Here is a 23780-nt window from a genome sequence, read left to right as displayed (position 1 = left end):
TGTTTTGCACCCAGTGGGCACAACCCACCCATTTACCTGTAGGTAGAGCTATCACCATTGCAGGCTGATTCATGGAGGGATCGCTGAACAAATCGGAGACCCCATTGCAAAACAAAGCCCAGATGTTCGATTGCCATTTTAAGAAGCCCCTTGTATTACTCATATTTAAATAATCAGGGCTGTAAATCCTGTGGTTTTGGTACTTTACAGTAATCCCATGATAAATATATGTAATTTTATGCTTTCATTTTGAGTCATATTTGTACTTTAGAAAAATCCTCTTTTCAAATTAAGGTTCATTTTTTGGTTATGTGTTCATTTGTGGTTCATTTTTCGTTCACTTTCGGTTCATTCAGCGCTGCTGTAATTTTGAGTAATATTTGTGCTTTAGAAAAATCTCCTTTTCAAATAAGGTTAATTTCTAGGTTTAGTGTTCATTTTGGTTAACTTTTGGTGGTTCATTTTCGTTCACCTTCGGTTCATTCATCGCTGTTTTAATTTTCGTCCTTGAACAAAGTGTTGGGAGTGCTCTTCTTTTCTAATCCTCTATCTCTCAACGGTCTTATCAACAGACACGCTGGCTAGCTCGAAATCGAAACTGGAGCCGCGACTCCGTCCGGGTTCTCGTGCAATGGATCGCCCGGATTGCATCAGCATTAGCCTGCGACTTGGGTCTGATGCGCAATTCGGAAAAACCTCCGGGCGGTAAATGGAGGTTACCAGGTTTAGGGTTGAGGCTTTTTTCCCGACGCTCGATCTTCCTTGTTCAAAGTTCAGGAGATTTGAATGCTGGGATCTTGGGACCTTGGGACAGGGAGCACTGAACCCGTGTACCTGTCTGTTTTTCTCTCTCTTTTGAGGGCTTTGTGTTGGGCTAAAGATTTGCCCCTACAGATTTGGCTTATCAATCCACCAGCCACCCCCCATTAAGTTTTACAATGCCCGCAGGCAAACAATTCAGTTGGCAAGGCGGCGAAAAATGAGCACGTGTGAATTAGGCTGGACCAAATTCGAGTTCGAATCCAAAAAGTAACCATATCTCGATGAATGCGTTTTAGCGAGTGAATCGAGTGCGTTTTTAAAATAGCACCGCCTTTATTTGGCTTTCATCATCAGATGGCCTTTGTTGTCTGGCTGATCTGTTTGTCTTTGCTTACACTGACCCAAAAATAGACTGTCTAGGTCGAGATATTCCTACTCTTTAACTGCATTCCAATCTGCAAACATAAATACACGCTGATGTCGTGTTTGCCCATGTATTAATTACGCATCCCATTCAGACTCTCTAACTCCGCGCGGTGAAATTTGCGCTCGCTGATAAAAACGCTGCCGGCGTCGCTACGTCGGTTTACATTCCAAAGTCTGTCTCTGTAACACTAAGACTAAGACGAAGACCCTCCCCCGCCAGCGAATCGGAAAAAATGTATCATCGTTTCTATACCCTTGCTCGGATTTTTAGTAGCGATTTTCAATCGCCTTAAAGTTATCACTAATAATATAAAAGAGCGCCCACTTTTCTGCAAGTTCACAGTCCCGCGATTACTGGTTGAGATAAAATTATTTAATCAAAAACCAAAATTCGGAAATAATTCATAGATGCACCTAAGAGAGAGATATTCGACTTTAAAAAATTTAAAATGCGACTACTCTCACTCTCGGCTGCCTTGGAAACATATCTAAATTGTATTTAGTTGTCAACTGCGACGCAGAAATCAATGGGCAGCGGATAAGGGAGTGGGCGGGATTAGCTGGGCCTGGAATTGGGTTCGACTTGAAGGCGTTGTGCAGCAGATAAGTTTCGGCAAGGCTTTGTAGTCTCCCCAGTCGACGGCGACAGAGCAGCGGCAAAAAGCGCAGTCGAGTTTTTTTTTTTGCTTTTTCTTTCTGATAGGCTACGCGACTTTTCTGCCGATGTCGCTGCAATCCAGTTAAAACCGCCGCAGACGACAGACATAAGTCATTTTCAATACAATGCTACACAGTTAAAAGCGACCAAACTCGAAATACAAAAAATTAATATAAAACAAGAGAGAACGCTATAGTCGGGTGCCCCGACTATCAGATACCCGTTACTCAGCTAAAGGGAGTGCGAAAGAGATGGAGAAAAACTTTGATCCGCCGTAACTTTTTAACGAATGGTCCGATTTAAAAAATTTCTTCTACATTTCGATAGGTATTGATAAACACAATAAAACTGCATTTTTACTTTTCCAAAATATTGAAATTTTTAAAATCGTATATATGCGATTGTGGGCGTTAGAGGGGGCGTGGCACCCTTTTGAAACAAACTTGCGCTGCGTAGGAACTCCTAGAATCTGCATGCAAAATGTCAATCTTCTAGCTTTTATAGTTTCCGAGATCTCAGCGTTCATACGGACAGACGGACAGACAGACAGACAGACAGACAGACAGACAGACAGACAGACGGACAGACGGACATGGCTAGATCGACTCGGCTAGTGATCCTGATCAAGAATATATATACTTTATGGGGTCGGAAACGCTTCTTTCTACCTGTTACATACTTTTGCACGAATACAATATACCCTTTTACTCTACGAGTAACGGGTATAACTAACATATTTGTGAAATGCTGTGGCTTTGGAAATATATTAGAAATCTTATTTCTAGTTTTATTAACTCGAAATCTTTATAAGAAAAGTACCAAATATAATTATTTTTTGTCTATATAATTATGAACCTACTTTTTGTTTTCGAGTTAAAAGCATCCAGCCTTTTCGAAATACGCAAACAAAAGGAATTAGCTCTTTATCGCTATAGTTATTTTTGCGGTTCGTATGCCTATTGTTTATAATCCGACGTAGCTGCGTATGAGTAATGCTTGTGACCCCTTTTTGCCACCAAGGAAGGTTTCAAGTTAATATGATTTGCAAACTATGATTTCCTTAGAAAAAATCAACACAAATCGAATAAGTTCGAGTGCTCCTCCTCGGATTGATTCATTTCATTTCTGTTTCTGCCGTCCAAGTTCCGTGGACTCAATCAATCCGTCAATCGATGACGATGTGCTGCTGCCTGATAACACTGATAACCATAACACTGGTGACCATGGGGCACATGAGCGAGTATGATGCAACAATAATAACAGATTGCAATTGAGCGTGATCCGCAGCATCATTACTCCACTTCCCAAGCACACGAGACGACTGAACCGAAGGCGAAGTGCCGTCAGGTGCTGGGGGGCATTTGACATGGTTTCGATGTTATATTGGGCAAATAAATACCCAAGAAGTTCGATTTCTGAACGACCGATTAGATTGCAATATGATAGATATAATAGATTACAGGTATTAGAGATATTTTATCTCAATAAATACCCAAAGATATAACAAAGATGTTTTAACGACAGAGGAGTTTACAAATATGATATGATAGATATTAACTGGAGATACTTCATTCACAATTAGAGATATTTCTTATCAATAAAACCCAAAGATATAAAACATATGTCTAAACAAGAGAGGAGTTTACAAATATGATATGATAGATATCAATTGGAGATATATATTATTCACGATTAGAGATATTTCATCTCAATAAATACCCAAAGATATAAGACAGATGTTTAAACGACAGAATAGATTACAAATATGATATGATAGGTATCAATTGGAGATATTTCATTCACAATTATAGATATATCATCTCAATAAATATACAAAGACATAAGACAGATGTCTGAACAACAGAGGAGTTTACAAATATGATATGATAGATATCAATTGGAGATATTTCATTCACAATTAGAGATGTTTCATCTCAATAAATACCCAAAGATTTCTAATCAACAGAGTAGCTTAGAAATATGTTATGATAGATATCAATTGGAGATATTTAATTCACCTTATAAGCTAATACTTACATAAGACTTCACGATCCCGCATGCTGGGGTTCCGCAGAATTGTGGCCACCTTGGGTCGACTGTTGGCCTTGCCATTGGTGGTATTGTTGGGCTTGTGGTGTCCAGCACCACCATTCCTGTTGGCCTTCAATGTATCCTGGTTGCAGCTGCCATTGCTGCCGTCTTTGGTGCTTTGCAGTTCCTCGGCGATCGTGTCGTCCTCGGAGAGAGCGGGTCGGCACTTGGACAGATGAATGGTGTCCGAGTTGATGGTGGCATCTAAAGAGGAATACTTTTCATTAACGGATCATAATTTATTTTCCCCTGTAACTAACCATCGTGGGGCAGGAAGGAGTCCCACTGGGAGGAGTCCCAGGGCTCGGAGAAAATGGTGCCATCATCGGACTGGGCCGAATCGATGCCACCGAAGGAGTTCTGGCAGAAGACGTTGTCGTACGAGGAGAGCCGGCAACCCAGTCCGACCTTATCCTTATCCTTATCCTGTCCCTGGACATGCGGCTGCAGGGCGCTCGTTTGCGAAGGCGGCGTCGAGCATCTCACCAGCTCTGGGAGATTGAGATCGGGCAATCTGTTCGCGATGATCTGGTGTATGGTCAGCGTACGCTTCTTGCCCAGCGAATTCTCCTTCTCCTGCCAATCGATGGCCGCCGCATCGTAGTCGCTGCCTGATCCCTGATCCTGCTTGGCCATAAACTCCCAGCTGCTGTCCAGTTGCCAGTGATCGATGAGATTGCGTGCCCGCTTGCTGGGCTGTTGCTGCTGTTGCGATTGCTTTTGCTGCTGGGAGACCTTCGGCTTGGGCTTCAGCTCGTCCAGGCTGCCGGCCAGCTTCTCCAGTTCGCTGGGGAGCATTGCCCCATTTCCTGATCCCCCGAAGCCCGCTTTCAGTGGTTCCGAGTGTCTTTGGCTGGCGTGCAGCATTTGGCTGCGATGCTGGCGCCGCAGAATGGCGGTGGCCGCACTGGTCAGGCCTGCCTGACGCAGTGCATCCGCCGGTTCGGCGTAGAATGGACTGCCCTGCTTGCTGCGACTGCTGCCGCCGAGGTTTTGGCCCTCGGCCGTGGGCGTGGTATCGCCGCCATCGTCCTCGGCCGCCGACATCGATTGCGACATGGCCGCGGGCGGCGCCTGTCCCGAGAGATTCGGCAGGAGCAGACCTGCCCGGGAGCGGGCCGGAACGTCGCCGGAGAACTGGAGCAGGGATTGGCTCGAGGATTCGTTGGGCGTGGCAGTGGTGGTTTCCTCCTCGCAGGGCGTTAGGTGCTGCGTGGGTGTGGGAGTGCTCGCTAGAGGGGGGAAAAGGAAAAAGTATATGTTTAGTAGGATCTTTGAATTAAAGGGTTCTATGAAAATCTCCACAGGTTTGAAACCACTTAAAAAACTGCCTAAAAGTATGCTATATTTATGATGGACCTATACTACATTTTAAGATTATGGCATCTGCTTTTGTAATTTTATATTTTAGATATTTAGGTATTTTAGATACTTTAGATACTTTAGATATTTTAGATATTTTAGATATTTTAGATACTTTAGATACATTAGATACTTTAGATACTTTAGATACTTTAGATATTTTAGATATTTTAGATATTTAGATATTTAGATATTTAGATATTTAGATATTTAGATATTTAGATATTTAGATATTTAGATATTTAGATATTTAGATATTTAGATATTTAGATATTTAGATATTTAGATATTTAGATATTTAGATATTTAGATATTTAGATATTTAGATATTTAGATATTTAGATATTTAGATATTTAGATATTTAGATATTTAGATATTTAGATATTTAGATATTTAGATATTTAGATATTTAGATATTTAGATATTTAGATATTTAGATATTTAGATATTTAGATATTTAGATATTTAGATATTTAGATATTTAGATATTTAGATATTTAGATATTTAGATATTTAGATATTTAGATATTTAGATATTTAGATATTTAGATATTTAGATATTTAGATATTTAGATATTTAGATATTTAGATATTTTGATATTTAGATATTTAGATATTTAGATATTTTGATATTTAGATATTTAGATATTTAGATATTTAGATATTTAGATATTTAGATATTTAGATATTTAGATATTTAGATATTTAGATATTTAGATATTTAGATATTTAGATATTTAGATATTTAGATATTTAGATATTTAGATATTTAGATATTTAGATATTTAGATATTTAGATATTTAGATATTTAGATATTTAGATATTTAGATATTTAGATATTTAGATATTTAGATATTTTGATATTTTGATATTTTGATATTTTGATATTTTGATATTTTGATATTTTGATATTTTGATATTTTGATATTTTGATATTTAGATATTTAGATATTTAGATATTTAGATATTTAGATATTTAGATATTTAGATATTTAGATATTTAGATATTTAGATATTTAGATATTTAGATATTTAGATATTTAGATATTTAGATATTTAGATATTTAGATATTTAGATATTTAGATATTTAGATATTTAGATATTTAGATATTTAGATATTTAGATATTTAGATATTTAGATATTTAGATATTTAGATATTTAGATATTTAGATATTTAGATATTTAGATATTTAGATATTTAGATATTTAGATATTTAGATATTTAGATATTTAGATATTTAGATATTTAGATATTTAGATATTTAGATATTTAGATATTTAGATATTTAGATATTTAGATATTTAGATATTTAGATATTTAGATATTTAGATATTTAGATATTTAGATATTTAGATATTTAGATATTTAGATATTTAGATATTTAGATATTTAGATATTTAGATATTTAGATATTTAGATATTTAGATATTTAGATATTTAGATATTTAGATATTTAGATATTTAGATATTTAGATATTTAGATATTTAGATATTTAGATATTTAGATATTTAGATATTTAGATATTTAGATATTTAGATATTTAGATATTTAGATATTTAGATATTTAGATATTTAGATATTTAGATATTTAGATATTTAGATATTTAGATATTTAGATATTTAGATATTTAGATATTTAGATATTTAGATATTTAGATATTTAGATATTTAGATATTTAGATATTTAGATATTTAGATATTTAGATATTTAGATATTTAGATATTTAGATATTTAGATATTTAGATATTTAGATATTTAGATATTTAGATATTTAGATATTTAGATATTTAGATATTTAGATATTTAGATATTTAGATATTTAGATATTTAGATATTTAGATATTTAGATATTTAGATATTTAGATATTTAGATATTTAGATATTTAGATATTTAGATATTTAGATATTTAGATATTTAGATATTTAGATATTTAGATATTTAGATATTTAGATATTTAGATATTTAGATATTTAGATATTTAGATATTTAGATATTCAAACCCCTGGATCATAACCCCCCAAATAAAATGGAAACCTACGAGTCTCGGCCAGCAGATCGGGTCGCAGGTTCATCACCCCGCCCACCGAGTCCAGAACGGGGCGGAAGCTGGTGAGCAGGCTGGCCCGATCACTCGGATCGTGCGACCAGACGTCCTCGTAGTCGCTGATCTTGTCGCTCAGCGCACTGGCGCAATACTGTAGCGGCGGGCTCTCGAGGATGTCGGACTCTTTGTAGTGCTGTGACTCCTTGCCCGCTCGCGATTTCCTTGACTTGCCGCCACTGCTGCTGCTGCCGCCGCTGGGCGTCAGCGGAGTCAGGGGAGAGTTCGCGGTGAGGAGCTTACGGCTAGCCGTCGGTGGCCAGCGGCCATCGTTCGAGGAGGATCCCTGCGAGGACAGCGTATCCTTGCACTCGCCCTCCGGCGACAGTCGCTTGGCGAAGGTCTGGAAAGTGCTGGCCTGCCCGTTGAGCAGGGCATTGAAGGGATTATTGGCCGCCGGCGTGGTGACCTCCACGAATTTGCCACTGCCATTTCCCGCCGCCGCTCCACTGGCCAATCCTCCGCCTCCTCCACCACCATTCTCCATCGAAAAGGTAACCGTGGTGGTGACCGTAAAGTTGCCATTGGCCCCTCCTCCATTCTGATCCGGCGAGTGCGGCTTGGACCAGCGCAACGGCGGTGCCGGCGGCTTGAGATTCAATGTGTTCGGCGGCTTCGGTCGCTGCGGACGCACTTGATCCACCACTTGATCCGCTGCCGCTGGAGCCACCTTGAAAGTGCTCAGCTGCTGTTGCTGCTGCTGCTGCTCGATTAACGATGGGCAAATGGCCGTTGGAGCTGCTCCGCCCATCGAACCGGGCAGATAATGACCCGGATTGTCCACCGGCGACATGGTTAGAATCACCGAATCCACCGAATTCGGACTCAGCAGCTGCAGGTGCTGACCCCCGCTGGTGGTGAAGGAGCTGAGGCTTGAGTTTGTCGTATCCGAAGGAGTTCCCGCCTGGCTGAAGAATCCCAGCAACTGGCCACTTCCGGTGGGACTGAAGAGGGAACTACTTCCTGGAAGAGGCGGTGCTCCTGTGGGCGGTGGCTTAACCAGGGCATCGCTGAAGAAGGTGGCCGTTCCGAGGCCACTGGTTTCGGTCAGCGAGAGCGGCGACTTGGCATCCAGCAGATGCTGCTGCTGCTGCTGATCCCTTGACGATGGCGCCACCGTTGGCGTGGGCGGACCACCCAACAAGGCGGGACTGCTGGCATAGCTCCAGAACTCCTGACCCAGCAGGGCCAAGGAGCTCAGCTTCTTGCGATTGTTCGCCTCCCGCAGGACACGCGGCAACATCAGCTGCACCGGCAGCTCATCGCAACACTGGGCGTAGTGGGCAATTAGCGAAGGTATCGAGCCGAACGTGAAGCGCGAGCTCTCGAGGCTCAGGACATTGTCGTGCGACTGGATGAGATAGTGCTCGATATAGGGTCCCGTATCCTGGGGCAGTCGCACCGAAACGGCCATCGTGTTTGGCTGGCTGGAACCGCGAACTATGAAGGTCTGCAAGAAAAGAAAACAGTTTTTATGAGTAAGATGGAAGAAACAGCAAAATAAGTACGAGAGAGAGATGGAAATATGCAAGCAGTCGCTTAAAGTGGCGCCATCTAGCGGATATGCATTAATTACTCATAGGTTTTTAATGAGTGGTCCGATTTAAAAGATTACTTCTGCATTTTGGTAAATTTCATTTACACTGTTTATAAGCAATCGCTCAAAGTGGCGCCATCTAGCGGCAATGCATTAATTGCTTATCTTAACTTTATAATGAGTGATCCGATTTAAATCATTTCTTCTGCATTTTGGTGTGTATTACTAAAGCAAACTTTTCATTTTTTCAAGTTCTTCTATTTATGGTTACCATTATCTAAAAACAAACAATTTGGTTAGCCATAACTCGCAGGCAAATACATTAACTTCTATCCACCCGGATGTATATCATCAAAATATTCAGCTTTATCTCTACACAGCTTCTTTGGTTCAAGACTCCTGCTTAAGTGAGTCTTTTTCCTCTGACTGCGCGTTAAATGTTGCGTTCACAATACGCCCATGAATTCCCACTTATGGATGATAAATCGTCCCTAGTCCCTGGATCTTCCTTCCAAGTCCTGCAAGAATTCCCTTCCTTTGGCTCTTATTTTTTTTCTCCTGCCTTTTCACTTCTTGTTGTCGGCGAAAACTTTGCAGACGCTGCGACAAGTCGCGTTCATGGCTTAAAGAATGGAAAGTGGGAAATGGTGAGTGGTAAATGGTACATGGTAATGGTGGTGATGCCTCTTCAGTCGGCGAACCTGGTCAAGTGTGGCCAAGACCAGGGCCAAAACTCTGCTCTGCCTTGCTAATCGCCTGTGAAAACTTTCATAATGAGCGTTTCACTTAAAGTCACGCACAGGCTTTTGATAAAATCGAGGAATTAAAATTTTGAAAAAGGTAGGAAAAATCCAAATATTTTAAAATTACCCCATTTATATTTTGTTTTTTATATTCTTTTTTTAAAGATAAGTTTTTAGGATCGAAGATGCTTTAATGTTTAGAGCTTGAAAAAATATCGACAGTTTTCTTAGTATTTCTCGAAATTTTATTTGTGATTTTCCTTCAAAGCATCGATATTGTCAGAATATCGAAAGTATCGATAATTTTCAAGCTCCATGCTATGTACAACCATGTTTCATGTAGTAGACAACTACAATTGTCTGCAGTGTCTTGCCATTATTTATTTAACTCTTTATTTTATTCAGAAATATCGCTCTGCTTCGATTTAATAATGCCCCCGTTTTGTAATTCCTTTAAACGGAATCTGATTATATCTTCCATTCATAATCTTTCTTCAATCAATTCTGTAGAGTTTCCAAGCCCCACAACCACCTGGACACCAGTTATTCAAGGGGAATTAAAAAGCGACAACGATTTTGATGTGGGGGAGAAGTACTTAAGTGTTTTGCCTCAGTCTACAAGATTCACTTTCTGCGATTCCCAGATTCTCCCCGTCGTCTTCTGTCTTCTCGCTGGCATTGTTGTATTTGCTTTTCAATTTTCAATTTCAACGCATCAACCCTAAAAGCATGCAATTATATATGTACATTGTACACACACCCACGCTTGCCATACACACGAATATATAGATATATAATTTTTCTCCTTCAGATTTCAATAAATGCCAACTGGAAGGGAGATTTTGTGCACCCTGCGGCGTTGTTTATGATTTCTGTGCGAGTTGCGCACAATTTTTCAATAAGCAGTTGAAAGAAGATGATAAAAACCCATGAATCGGGTGGTTTTATTTTTTTATTCAGCTTTTTAACTGGGTGAGGGGTGCTTATACGCTTTAGCTGCAACGCTTTTAAAGCATACTTTTCAGCTACTACATCTGCTTTTGATTCCATTACCAAAAAGTAAAAAAAAAGGAAAGGAAAAAGAAAAGGAAAAATGCGAAAAGGTAGAGGGGCCAAGGGTCAAACATTTTATACTGATTTAATAATGCGGTCACAAAGGGGGGCGCTGCGCAAGGGGGCGTGGCTTGTCGGGCTTGACCATCAAGGAAATGCAATTTATAGGAAACACAGACGGGCTGCAAAAAAGCCAGTTGGCCAGACGAAAAACGAGCGTTAAAGTTCCTCAACAGGCTGAAAGCCAACCCAAATTGGACAAAAGGAAAACTTAATACAAATCCGAGATGGCAAAAGGAAAGAACGGGCCAATGCAAGGAAAGTAAGGAGATAATGCACAAAGGTTTCCAAGGAGGCTGCCTGCAAAAGATGGAGGAATACAATGCGTTTCAGAAGTTTAGGAAGTTTCCAAAAAATTCATTAAACTGGAAGAACTAAAACTTTACGAGTTTTTAGAACAAATGATATATTTAAAAAAAATGTAACAAAAAAGAAATAAAAAGATTGTATTATTTTCAATATAAATAACTGAAAAAAAGAGTTAATTTTATAAAAATATTTTTCAGCATTCTAAAATTATAAAAAATATTATATAAGAAATATTTTGTACTCAACTTTATCATTTAGTTGTTATACCATTCTTTGGTTATATTTGGTAACTTTTGTACAGTCTTATAGTTTTGTACCACACTGTACTGGCATGTGTGTGCCTCAGTGCCTGCATTTTATTGGCTCGAATTGACAAATTTCATTTGGGTGGCGAACAATAAAAAGGCGTAACGGCATTTGCAATTGACGACAGATCAGTTACATGTATATGCGTATGCCCAATGATAAATGGTACATTATATAAAATATATTATATATATCTGCTGTTCTAAGCATATCAAGTATATGCTTGATTTTAGAGAAATGCATTAGTTTAAGACCCAAAGCCAGACAGGTGGATGTGCTGGTAAGTATGTAGGTGTATAAACCTGCTGTTCACCTGTCACAATGGCTCTTCGTCAGCCAGTTCCATTTCCTGCTGCACTTCCATACCCATTTACATTCTCAAAAAGCTGGCCATGGCTTTTTGCAGGCTTTTAGCCATCGTCTGGCACAACAAGGAAGGCCTAGAAATGCACACTCCAGTTCATTGACTCAAAAAAATTGGAGAGAAAAGTATGCGAAAAGTGCAACAGCAAGAAATACAAAAAAGTCGTAAGAATTTTTAATAAAAAAATTTCTTTTTAAAAAAATAGGAAGTGCAAAAAATGTCAGATTTTAAAATATTATACTTAAACATTTTTCAATCAGCTGGTTTTTTCTTCAAGTGTATTGGGCCTAGGGGATAAGGAAAGGCAATGCTTTTTGGTCTGGACACGGTAGATAAATACACCATGAGGGTCTACGCTCCACCTTTTCCCCAATTGCATTTCACTTGCACTTTTCCGCTTTCCCACTTTCCCACTCGCCAACCGACTGATGGATGCGGTTTGCTTTTCGATTTGTTCTGCTAGCCAACCGCAAAAGACAGTTAACGGTTTAATTTCCGTGTTTGTTGGCCATTGCATTTTCAATTACACAGAAATACGTACGCACATATCTGTGGGTCCTTGTGGTTGGGCCAGAAAATGTCGTAAATTTAAACGTTTTTATTGACCATTAAAAACCGGGAAGGGGTGTATAGGTTGGATATTATTTTCTTGTTTAAGGGCGAGAAGTCTTTATGTCTTTAAGTATGTGTACGTATTAATAATTAAATTTGATACCACCGTAATAATTTGATACCACCAATAAAATTGTATCTGGTAAAATTCTAAAAAATATTTAATTAAATAAATACAAATTAATACTGAACATTAATATATAATGAATAATATCAAGCTTGGAAAAATACATATTCATATTTAATTTCACATCCTTACATTTTAAAGGGGATTTTAACAACCCAGCTGTTACTGGATCTTCCAAACCAATATAAAGCTTTGTTTTCACTTTCTATTTGCCATTGGATATCCTCTTGACCAACCTATCCTCCCGCCATTCCATATTCCCATTCCGCCGGTAATCATTTATCTCTTTGCATTTATTTTGCATTTAATTGCATGTAAATTATTGTGCAATGGGCAGCAGCACATGGCACCGAATGTTCGCACCTCCTTCCGTCGTTTCCAGTCAACTTTGACCTCCACCTCTCTGCCCCCCAAAATCTCTTAACCAATTCCAGGCAGTGCGTTTCGCACTCGATTCCCTGCGGCGTTGCAAATCAGACACACAGCACACACTCTCGAAAATAACGATTCGTCGCATTTGCACCCATTTCCGGGATGCGATGCCCAATCCAATGACCCCCGCCCCGTCTCCCTTTCGAGCGGAGAAGGTAACAACATTTCCGGTTTCCATTTCTCGCCGCGTGCCTTCGGGGCAGCATTTCTCGAAATGTCCGCAGTGTCCCGGCCTCCGCCTCCGATTTCGGCTCAATCACCATCTTCATCCTTGGCCAAGTCACCCCTTTTTTGGATTGGTTTGGTTTTGGCCCTAACACAATGCGCAACGTGTCGCAGCTGCTGCCTGTCTGCCACCAAACCCTTCTTCATTCGCTTTCGCCCCGTCTGTTTGTGGTTTTGGCCATCGAATCGAAAGTGCAGCCGTTGCCAAGTGCCAAAACACGGCAAAAATAGTATTTACCAACAGTAAAACAATAAAATAGAATTTGTGTTTCTAAGAATTAATACTTAAAATGATTAGAAAAAATCGTAAAACAATAAAATATAATTTTTTTTACCTACTACCAACAAATTACCTTGAGTATAAAAACAATATACTTAAATTAATTATTTTAGGCTTTATTTTTGTTTAAATAAAATAAAATATAGTATTTACCAATAGTAAAGCAATAAAATATAATTTTAATACTACCAAAAATGTCCCTGATTATAAAAATAAAATATTTCATAGTTAAACTTATCAGGAAAAATCATAAGTAAATTTAAAAATGTTTTCTTTTTGTTTGTAACTTGAAATTTCTAAGCTCTCAGGATTATAAAAATTCCATCAGGAAGTGTAATTTTCGTAGAAAAAAGATTTAAAAGAAAACAAGAAGATTTGCTCAGTGCCATCGCAGGATGTCTGCTTTCTGGTCGTCGTAATCAAGTTTTGGCCCGCAAATAGACTCGTCGTCGCTCGTTGGACCCGCTCAAGCGCCAAGTCTAGTCTATAATCATCAAATCATGGCACAAATGTTAAACCCAGCAGCAACTACATTGCACTGCCCTTTCTCTCTCCTTCAGTGCGTTGCTGTCTATCAATCATGACGCCATCAAAATGCTTGACAACAAATCTTGACTGCTTAATGGTCATGGACAACGAAATGTAATGGAATAGAAAGGCTGCTAAGCCAACTGCAGCCGAGTGGAATGGAGTGCAGCTCCCAGCTCCCAGCTATCCAGGGATAGAGACCTGAGATCCTGCGCCAGATGGCCAACGGCTCATCTCATCTGAGGGGCAGCACTTAAGGGAAGCGGACTGGGCTGTGGAACCTTCCTGGTATCGGTGGGTGTGTAAGTCCCCCGGAATGCAATGTGCATTGGCCGGATTAGATGTGGAGCTTGAGTGGCGGATTAGGCTGCTTCAAAGGTCCCGCCTGACCGGAGCAATTTATTCAATTAGAGTGCAGGGCTTCGGGGCAGATACATAAAATCTTCTCTTAAGAGAGATTTTCTCTGTTGAAATGAATTTTTTTTGAGGAAAGTAGATAACTTTTTTTTTTTAAATAACTAGACTGTTTCTTTAAGTCGCTTTGAGTAATATATTTTTAATTAATCCCTTGACATATATGGAAATGTTTATCCTAGGAAATGTCCAACTTCCCTCTTTCCATAATTTCATAAAAAATACTTTTATAACATTTAGAAACAAAATATAAAATTGAGTTTAAGGAGATAATCTTTGGTTTTAAAAAAAATCCATTTAAAGAATTTTCAAATGTATTTTTATTAGAGCTTGAAATAATCGATATTTTCGATTCGATGCGATTCTATCGAAATAGCAATGTGTCGGTATTTTTTCAAGCACTAATTTTAAAGCTCTTGTTAGAAATGTCTAATTTTTCCAAAAAAAAAAGTTGTTATATCTTTTAAAGTACAAATTTCGTATGCCTGCGTATACTTGATATTTTCTGAGTAAAGAAAAAAACGGTTGCCTACATTTTAGGGCCACATGCAAATTCCAAGCGCAAAAAAGCGAGGCCAGTGAAATTGAATGCGTAACGGCATAATGACACCCATCCCCTTTCTCCTGACCCACCCCCCTTTCCCCCTCCACCTACCCGGCCAACATTCGACCCCCGTTGAAGCCCCAGGGGCGCCGTCTAATGAGTGTCGGCGGTTTCTGTGGTTCGAGAGCAAACAGAAGAGCCGGCGGGGGAATGGGAATGGGAGGGAAAAAACTTGCATAAAATAACCAAATTATGCCAAGGCAGGACAGCCAAACTGGACCTGCCATTATCCAGCCATTCGCTGCTCATTAGAAGGGGCCACGGATGGTTAGGAGTGTCTGGTGGCTCAGGGAGCCTCTGGGTCACATAATAAAAATCTCATATTTTATTGAAATTGGTAATGCGAGAGCGCTTTTGGGAGCTGGCATCGAAATGCAAAGTGTAACCAAAGCAACGCCGCGGGGGTGAAAATGTGAAAGAGAGAGAGGGGGAGATAAGTGGAGAAAGAGAGAGAGAGACACATTTACCATTTGCATCTCGTTTATATTCATTTTGACAGTACAATTGTCATTGCTGGAATTGCATTTAAAGATGAAGATGAATTTAAATAACCCCTTAATAAATGTACAAATGTAAGTTCTTATATTGAATTGAAATGCCGGAAAAATCTTTAACTAACTTAATATTTAGAAGTATATTTTCTAAGATTTATAAAAGTGTTGTTTTTTGTTGTCTTAAAATATACTTAATCATATTTCTTGTGCGATTGCATTTATTAATTTAATAAGAATGCAATATTATATAAATACTAACAAAATTATTTTATAAATTTAAATGCTTAATAGTGATAGTTTTAAAACCTTTTCTTGCAACCTAATCAACTGGTAGGATACAATCTCTCGTAACAAATATAAAAATCGAAACCGCATAGAAATTTGAATCTGGCTGCTGAAGTCCAAGTTCTATGGTCTTCAAGCCCAGTGTTTTGGGCTTTCTGTTGTGATGGAACCACCCTAGACCATCCATATAAGCCCACCCACCCTAATCTGCTGGCATTTTCAGCCGCCTTATTTATGCGTTTTCCTCTCTTGCTGCCCCCTTCCCAACCTCCATTCACCTGCCAATGGCCTCAGTAAGCGGATTCCGCTTTTGCAGTTCAAGAGTCGTGGGCTTGGGTTTCCCTTTTTCCCTGCAAATCCCACGCACTCATGCCCTCTGTGAGCTTTCCACTTTTCCACTGACGCCGCCTTAAGCTGATTTCCCTTTATTTCCGTTGGACTCATGAGCCCCCAGACTTTTCATCATCATTGGCCGGACATCTCTTTCCATCAGCAAAAGCACGACAAAGTTCATTAAACTCATTTGCCAAACGGCTTTCAATTATAATTTTTGTTAATAATTCATTAGCCAAATGTGTTGCTGAAATCCAGTCAGACACACTTGCAGCCAAGATGTTGCTAATGTTGCACTCGATCCACTGGCTTTTCCTGCTGCCCGATGGTTACCCTTTTGTATTTCCCCAAAGTGAAAATGCGCCATGTGCGACATAAAAGTGACGCAGAGGTGGAGGAAGGCAGCTGCTATAAAAAAGTTTTCACTTTTCATGGGGCTCATGGTTTTGTATATCCCGAAAATATTCGGGCATAAACGGGGTTGCTGACACCATAAGTGTTGTAAAGTTAATAATATTTAATTTGTTTCGCACTTGGTAAGCTAATATAAACTGGTACTGTATATAATACTTATACATTAAATTACAAAAAAAGTAAATATAATAATCAGTTTTTGAGTTTTATTTAATCACAAAAGAAATATTTATTTTTGTTTAAGAAATATCAATTAAAATAATTTAGCTGCCCTTTAAAGAACTTTTTACAAATTAAAAAAAAATAATTTTAATCTATTTAGCAAATTCAGAAATATTAGTCAAAACTTATGACTCATAAGTAAGGTCTGGAATGTCATTTAAACAATTTTTAATTTTTACAAAATAGTAGATGGGACTTGTAAATTTGTTGTGGCATATTAGTATAATTTTGTAGGGTCTATAGGGGAATGTTAAATTAGAGCGTCTCATCAAAAAATTAAAATTATGTAAATAAACAGATACAAAACCATATTAATTTATACATTTAATGCATTTTTCAAAATAAGAGGATAACTATCTTTGGCCCATTTAAAAATAATCATTATAACTATTAGTAAATGTGTTAACAGATTATTATTGGTACGTATGATCAAATCCAGTGGGTAGCTTGCATTGAAAGTGGCTTTAAGGCCCGACAAGCAGCGTATAAATACGTCAATAAATGCGACATCCTGTGTCACCTCATCCCGTTTCCGTTCTCGGCTTGCCATGTGGTTGCTAATATAATTTTGGACACACTCGCATCGAAGGGGGGACTGGACTGAATGGAACTGGACTCCGCCGGACTCCTTCTCGTCCTGGCCGACATCCTCTCATCCTGCGGCTGTCTGCTTTCCCTTATCGCCTCATCAGCTGGCTAACTGACTGACTCTCTGCGCCTGTTGTTGATGGCCATTTGCCACCCAATGTGACTCCTTCTTCTGGTTTTCGGTCCTTGGATTGAGATGGGGATTGGGATTGGGATTGGTATTGGTCCACCTGACCATCCCAGGATGGCGATGTGCCTGGGTGATAAATAAAAACTGTCTGCGCCTATGTGGCTACTGTTTGAATGTATGTTTTCCATGCCATTCCTTTCTTTTTTTTTTGGTTTTTTTTTCAACATTGTCTGACTTTTTGCCATGTAAGCTGAGACCAAAAAATAAACACCACCCCAACCCGAAATGGAATGTCATTGAAACACATGCCAAACAAAGGCTGCAGCCGAAAAAATTCAATTTGACTGTGTTCCCTCTTCTTCCGCTTTTGGCCAAAACCATTGGCCATTTAAGGTTGTCAATGTGGATTGGCCAAAAGCGAGTGGGCGTGGCACTGCAGCTGCTGGCCTTCAGCTGCAGCTTAACATGTTCATTTTGGCCCCGCTCTGCCATGAATTCATAAATCAAACGCAAGGCGTCAATAAAGCAGCCAAAAAATAGTTCAAGAGCATGGAAAAACCAAATATACGGGAGGATTCGGTTGCGGGGATCAAAGGATGTTTGCTTTTCCCAAATCAAACTCATATCGGTGGCATGCAAAATGCAAAAAAACAAAAAATAAATAAAAGCGAAATGAATGAATGAATCGATTGCCATGAATGCAGAGGGCATTTCAAATGTGTTGCAAATGCGTTTTTTGGGCAACAAAGATTATGCGAATTGAGATTCCAGCTGTCAGCGAGAAAGCTTAGTTTTTTGCGAAATGGATTGGCCATTTGAAACGCGCTTAACTTTGGTAGAGAAACCGAAACATGGGGCTTAAAACCTTAATCGGGTTTCTGATAAAATAATTAACAAATAAAAGATTCAGGAAATATATAAATCAAGGATAAACATTAATCATTAAAGTAAAGAATATTATCGTTAACGGTTGAAGAAGGCTCACATAGGATAATAATAAAAATAGTTATAATCAAGATATTAAATACATATTAATTAAAAATCAAATCTATATTAGATTGTTTAAAATTAAAGCCCACGGGCCTTATGATACTTCCGAGAGTTTCTGAACACTTCCGCGCGTTATAAATTGAATTTGCATTTTATTTATATAAATTATTTTTTTAAGTACAATTTCCATAATTTTTAACATTCCTAAATGTACAATTGTTTCAAAAATGTGTACACAATGAAACAATTTTTATACTAAACTTCCATGTTACTTTTTCAAGAAGCTTCCTTAAAAACACAATTTAATCAATAGAATCTTGAGCCTTTTTTGAAGTGCTGCTGAAGAAACTAAAGCTGTTTGCAGAGGGTCATCAAATAGCCATTGCTCACTGTACAGGTGACGAGCGCTAATGATGTCGCCCCTCTGAACTCTCAATCAGCCAATCAAACTCCCTCTTCGGCCGATTACCCCGACATTAAATGGTTGCCCCAGCTGTTGACCAACACCCAACTCTCCCACACTCATCGTTTGGTCCATAAAGCATCGACATTTGCTGCTAATTACATTCTGTGGTCGGCATAACAAATCCCGTGGCAAAAAAAGAAGAGAAAAACAGGAAAATATGAAGTGGGTGGAATGGAAATGCGAGACATACGCACACATGTGACCACGCCCCCTGCTCCACGCATATTTATGATTGATGGCGATGGGCGGCAGTCGGATGTAAAAGGTATCCGGAAGGGGAAAAAAAATCACGAGAGATGTGCAAACAGGGAAAAAATCTGTTAAACTTTGGTTCGATACGGAGGAGTAATTAAAATACCAGGCAGGCAAAATGGATCACCATATGACGCCACAATGCACTGTGTCCAGTTCGAACATATTGATTGATTTTTAATTACAAACTACACACACAAACAAACGAACGAATCCGAATCCGAAACCGATTGCAAACGATAGAGGTTGCAAGTCGAGAGGAGGGGAAACGACTACTTCAATTTCAATTAAATGGCTTTTTATTAAACGCATAAACAATGGCAAAGGAGGAGTGCGTAGTCATCGTCGTCCTGCATCCTAATGGGGATTTAAGGACTTTTCCGAAGCGTTGGCCGTATAATTGAGGCAGCGGTGCGCTACCAACAACGTACTTTTCCTGCCGTTGACGCATGCAATTAGCAATCGATGGAAAAAGGAGCATCCAGTGGAGGAAAATAGGGGGCTGTAAATGTGAGGGTGTGGCGTGTGGCAGGTGGAACTGCAGACAATTTCCGGGCCACGACGCACTGAAAGAGCAAGCAGCAAAATGCAAAAGTTGGCGAAAAACTTTTCACTTTACACTCTAATTAAAACAAAAAATAAAAATCGATATTTTCGATATTTTGACAATATCGATTCGATAATATCGATGTTTAAGGGGAAACACAAATTAAATATCTAGAAATAGAAAACTGTCGATATTTTTTAGAGCGCTATTTCCGAGTAGGAAATTCCTACGCCTTTTTTCAAAACTACTATATGTTTTTTCCAGTGAAGAAAAAAGGAGAACGGGAGTATGAGAATTGAAGTGTTCTTTTGCAAGTGGAAAAACCGGCCGACGTTGCAATCAATGAGCCATTGTTACGGCGCGTTCGACGATTGAAAATTGCTAAGCTGGCAGCAAAAAAACGAGGGAACCAGAGAAGAGATACCCATTCAAATAAGGCCGTTGATTTCAAAATGTTGTCTCTTTGAGTTTTTAAAAAATACTCTCACAAAATTGCAAGTTTATAAGTTCGCATTAAGTTGGTAATTAAAATAAAAAGTTCCTGTACATTGATCAGTAAAAAATACTGATTTAAAATACAACAAAAAAGAACTGTATAAAAGGAAGAGACCTTAATGAGTTTCCTGCCAATCGGCGAGCACGTGATAATTGCTGGTTCAGTCTACTGCTTAAAGTTGGTGCGGGACTCTACCTTATTGAATCTGTACAATTTGTTGGACATTCCCCATTATATTCACTGTTATCCTCCGTCCTGGCTTTTAGACCCTACCTGTTCTATTCTATCTGCCAGTTCCATCAGCTTTCCGTAATTTCAATTGTCTATGCAAAGAGCTTTGAATCGCAAAATGGTCAGCCCGCTTTTACTACACTGCGAGAATTTCGTATAACATTGATTGAATACAAAGCTAAGCAAGGGAGTTGGAGATATGTAAGTAGCAAAGCGACTGCTTGCACTGCTTGCTCGCGTGTCCATTTTATTATTTGCTAATAACTTTTAAATTAATGGTTAGATTAAAAAAAATTTTTTACATGTCGATAGGTATTAATAAACACCAACAAATTGCATTTACATTCTTACTAAATATCTAATAGATTTCCCTGTACTTTTTATTAAGAAATATTACGATAGATATCTAAATTAAATGATTATTTTTCGCACAGTGCAGACTCGAGGTCCTGGATCATCTATAGTCCAGCTTCTGCTCCTTTTTATCAATCCCTGCCTGCTGACCATTGCCGGCTTGGCCTTTGTTTTTGTCGCCTTTTGTGAATGGGTGCTCCTTTCTCGTTTCCCGATTCTCATACCATGAATGTTCGAACATGGTTCTTCATCCAAGCCCATTCCCATTTTTTTTCGGCCCTATTGTCTACCATTTTTGCTGCTCGAGTCGAGATAAATTTCAATGAATTTGCAAACGCAGCAGAGTCCTGCTTCTAGTCCTGGTCCTGGCTACATTTCTTTGTTTATCTTTATACATTTACAATTAAAAGGGCTTGGCATTGTTGTCCTGTCGTAATATTAATGAATCTTCCCCTGCCACGTGTGTGTTTTGTGCTGGATACGCAGGACATCACAGGACATCGCAGGACCTGCTGGTCGTTAATTGATTGCAATTTGTATATGTAAATTTTGCACCGAATGAATGCGTCCCCAATTGTTTTAATTTTTTTCTTGCTTTTTTTTTCGTGTGTGTTTTTCTGCCCTCATTGTTGTGCAAATTTGTGTGGTCACATGTGTTTTTGGTTAATTTACCGCACCCGTCGTCGTTTTCGACGATTCACCAAATTGCCTTATTAAGCTAAATCAATAAATTAATAATTATCGCCGGGACGGCAGGACGACACTCACCCCCTCCTCCTTGCCCTGGAGCAGATGAACGGCCCCGGAGCGCTGGATGCCGGGCAGGAACCACATCGGATGGGTCACCAGCAGGCGCTCCATGAGTCCCAGATCGCAGGGCGGCGAATTGTCGCTGGAATCCCGGCTGCTCTCCTCCTCGCCCTCATCCTCGTCCTCCGCCTCCACGGGCTCCTCCTCGTCATCCTCGCTGGACGTCTCGCCCTCGGCCAGGATGCCGCCCTCCGAGCTGGACACCAGAGATGTGCGCGACTGCAAAGGGGAGAAGGTTGGGGAAACATTAGTAACGATCTGTATTATTAGCATTGTATAATATAATCAACCGATTGTTGGCCATTAAGAAAAAACTCATCTCTTATCAGAGTTTTTTGTAGTCTTATTTCTAGTTAAATTGTTAAATTCTAAATTATTTCATTATTTCAAATATTTATTATCATAAAGCTTTGATTTACGTCAAAACCTATAAGTATGTAATTATAAAGATATATAAAGATATATATATATATAAAGATTCCTAGATTTTTTACGCACCATCTTTAAAGATTTTGTTTTGTTTAATAATACCTGCACTCAGAAAATGAATCGCCCTGAATTTTAGAAAATCGTCTATGGATTTGCTTCACTGGCGATTTTTTTCTTTAAAATAAAAAAATTTTCTACTGGTAAAGAAAATTTTCTTCCAATTAATCAAAATTCATTAAATTCAAGAAATATTCCAGAAATATAGAAAAAAATCGCCAGTAAAGCAAATCCATAGGCGATTTTCTAAAATTTTTTTTTGAGTGTGTCGAAGTGTAGAAGAAATTTTTTTACATCGGACCATTCATTAAAAAGTAATGAGCAAATAATGGAATGTCTTCATCTCCCTTGCTCTCTTGATTTGTTATCGATTTAAAAATCAATTAAAATGCGTTGAAAATTCCAAATCACAGGGAAACAATGGTAATCAAATAAATATCAAACCTCTATAATTTTAACCTCCAAATTTAAGTAAAGAATAAGTTTTAATTTATGAATTATTACAAAGCAATATTAATTACAATTTATTTTTATTTTTCGTTCGTAAGGAAAGATACACAGAGAGAATTTTTCATGAACGGTGCACTTAAATTGAGAATTTTCTACTCAAAATAAAACCAAGTACTCACTTTAAGTACGAAGTACTTACTTTCAGTACCAATTTTTTAAATAAAATACCTTGGAATTGAGTCTTTTTAGAGATTTTTTTCTCAAAAAACGGGTACAAATAAGAGAGAAACAACATGGTGAAAGAAATAGGCTTCTTTTTTCAAAATTTGTCCACAAAATCAGTATTTCCTCAAATTGAGAATACAAATACTTAATTTGAGAACGTCAGTCTTCTTGCTTAATTTTCTCTGTGTAGCATTTGAAAATAAAATAGCCTAGAAGCCAAGTTTAAAAAACATAAAGCTTCAATCTAGGCTAATGTACAACTTGGGGGCCACCGAACGAGGACCCAGTGAGGAGAAAAGGAGAAAAGTTGCTGAGCAGCTGCTGGAATACATGGAAAGCCCTCACTTGACCAAGTTTAGTGACACCAACCAGTTTGCCTCCGCGGATGGAAAACTGGCAGGACTGGCAGACGAATCTGCGACACTTGACACATTGCCTGTGGCCATATTTCTGTAATCTCCATCAGTGCGAGTGCAATTCCATGTCGTGATATTTTCGTAGAATGTTTTGTGCTTAATGCAGAGCATTAAAGCTATGCGGCCTATCTGGAAATTTCCAGAGAGTTTCACGGAATTTTCAGGGAAACCCGCAGGCAGGGTTTGCAGGGCAAACAAAGCGAAACAAAAACACAAAAATTCTATGGCAGCAGAAGTATGCGAAAGCAGTCGCGTTGTAGGCGTTTTTAATTGAAAATTGCCAAGGGCTGGCTTTGAAGTTCCTGGCTCTTTATTTTCTGTGGGCGAGTGAGTGAGTGGGAGATTGTGTATGTAGCATACTTTTCAGCATCAGGAAGTGGAGGAGGTTATTCGGGGGGAGGGTCTTTATGGTAAGTATATTTGAGTGTGTCACCCCTTGTCAAAATTGGATGATGATGACGATGTTTGCCAACTGTAAACGATGCCCAAAATTGATCCCAAAGCAAATCCCTATGCATCTGTAAATTATTCGAGAATATACAAGAGATGGATGAGGAAAATCAAGGGTGGAAAGCGGAAATACCTCGGC

General features: G+C 38.8%; 1 protein-coding gene across 5 annotated transcripts in view; it reads right to left on the bottom strand.

Annotated features, from left to right (window-relative positions):
* The window catches only part of spri (Src homology 2 domain-containing protein sprint), a 116643-nt gene that overhangs the window by 4206 nt on the left and 88657 nt on the right, over positions 1–23780 (bottom strand). For all 5 annotated transcript variants that reach the window (XM_017146761.3, XM_070218166.1, XM_070218165.1 and 2 more), the window contains 4 exons: positions 21573–21833; positions 7346–8858; positions 4198–5169; positions 3884–4141 (listed from right to left, as the gene is read on the bottom strand). In XM_017146761.3, coding sequence (XP_017002250.3) covers positions 3884–4141; positions 4198–5169; positions 7346–8858; positions 21573–21833 — 3004 coding nt within the window. The remainder of the gene's footprint in view (positions 1–3883; positions 4142–4197; positions 5170–7345; positions 8859–21572; positions 21834–23780) is intronic.

Source organism: Drosophila takahashii, chromosome X (assembly GCF_030179915.1).
Source record: "Drosophila takahashii strain IR98-3 E-12201 chromosome X, DtakHiC1v2, whole genome shotgun sequence".
In the NCBI taxonomy this organism is placed as follows: domain Eukaryota; kingdom Metazoa; phylum Arthropoda; class Insecta; order Diptera; family Drosophilidae; genus Drosophila; species Drosophila takahashii.
This window is presented reverse-complemented; position numbering and strand designations above follow the sequence as displayed.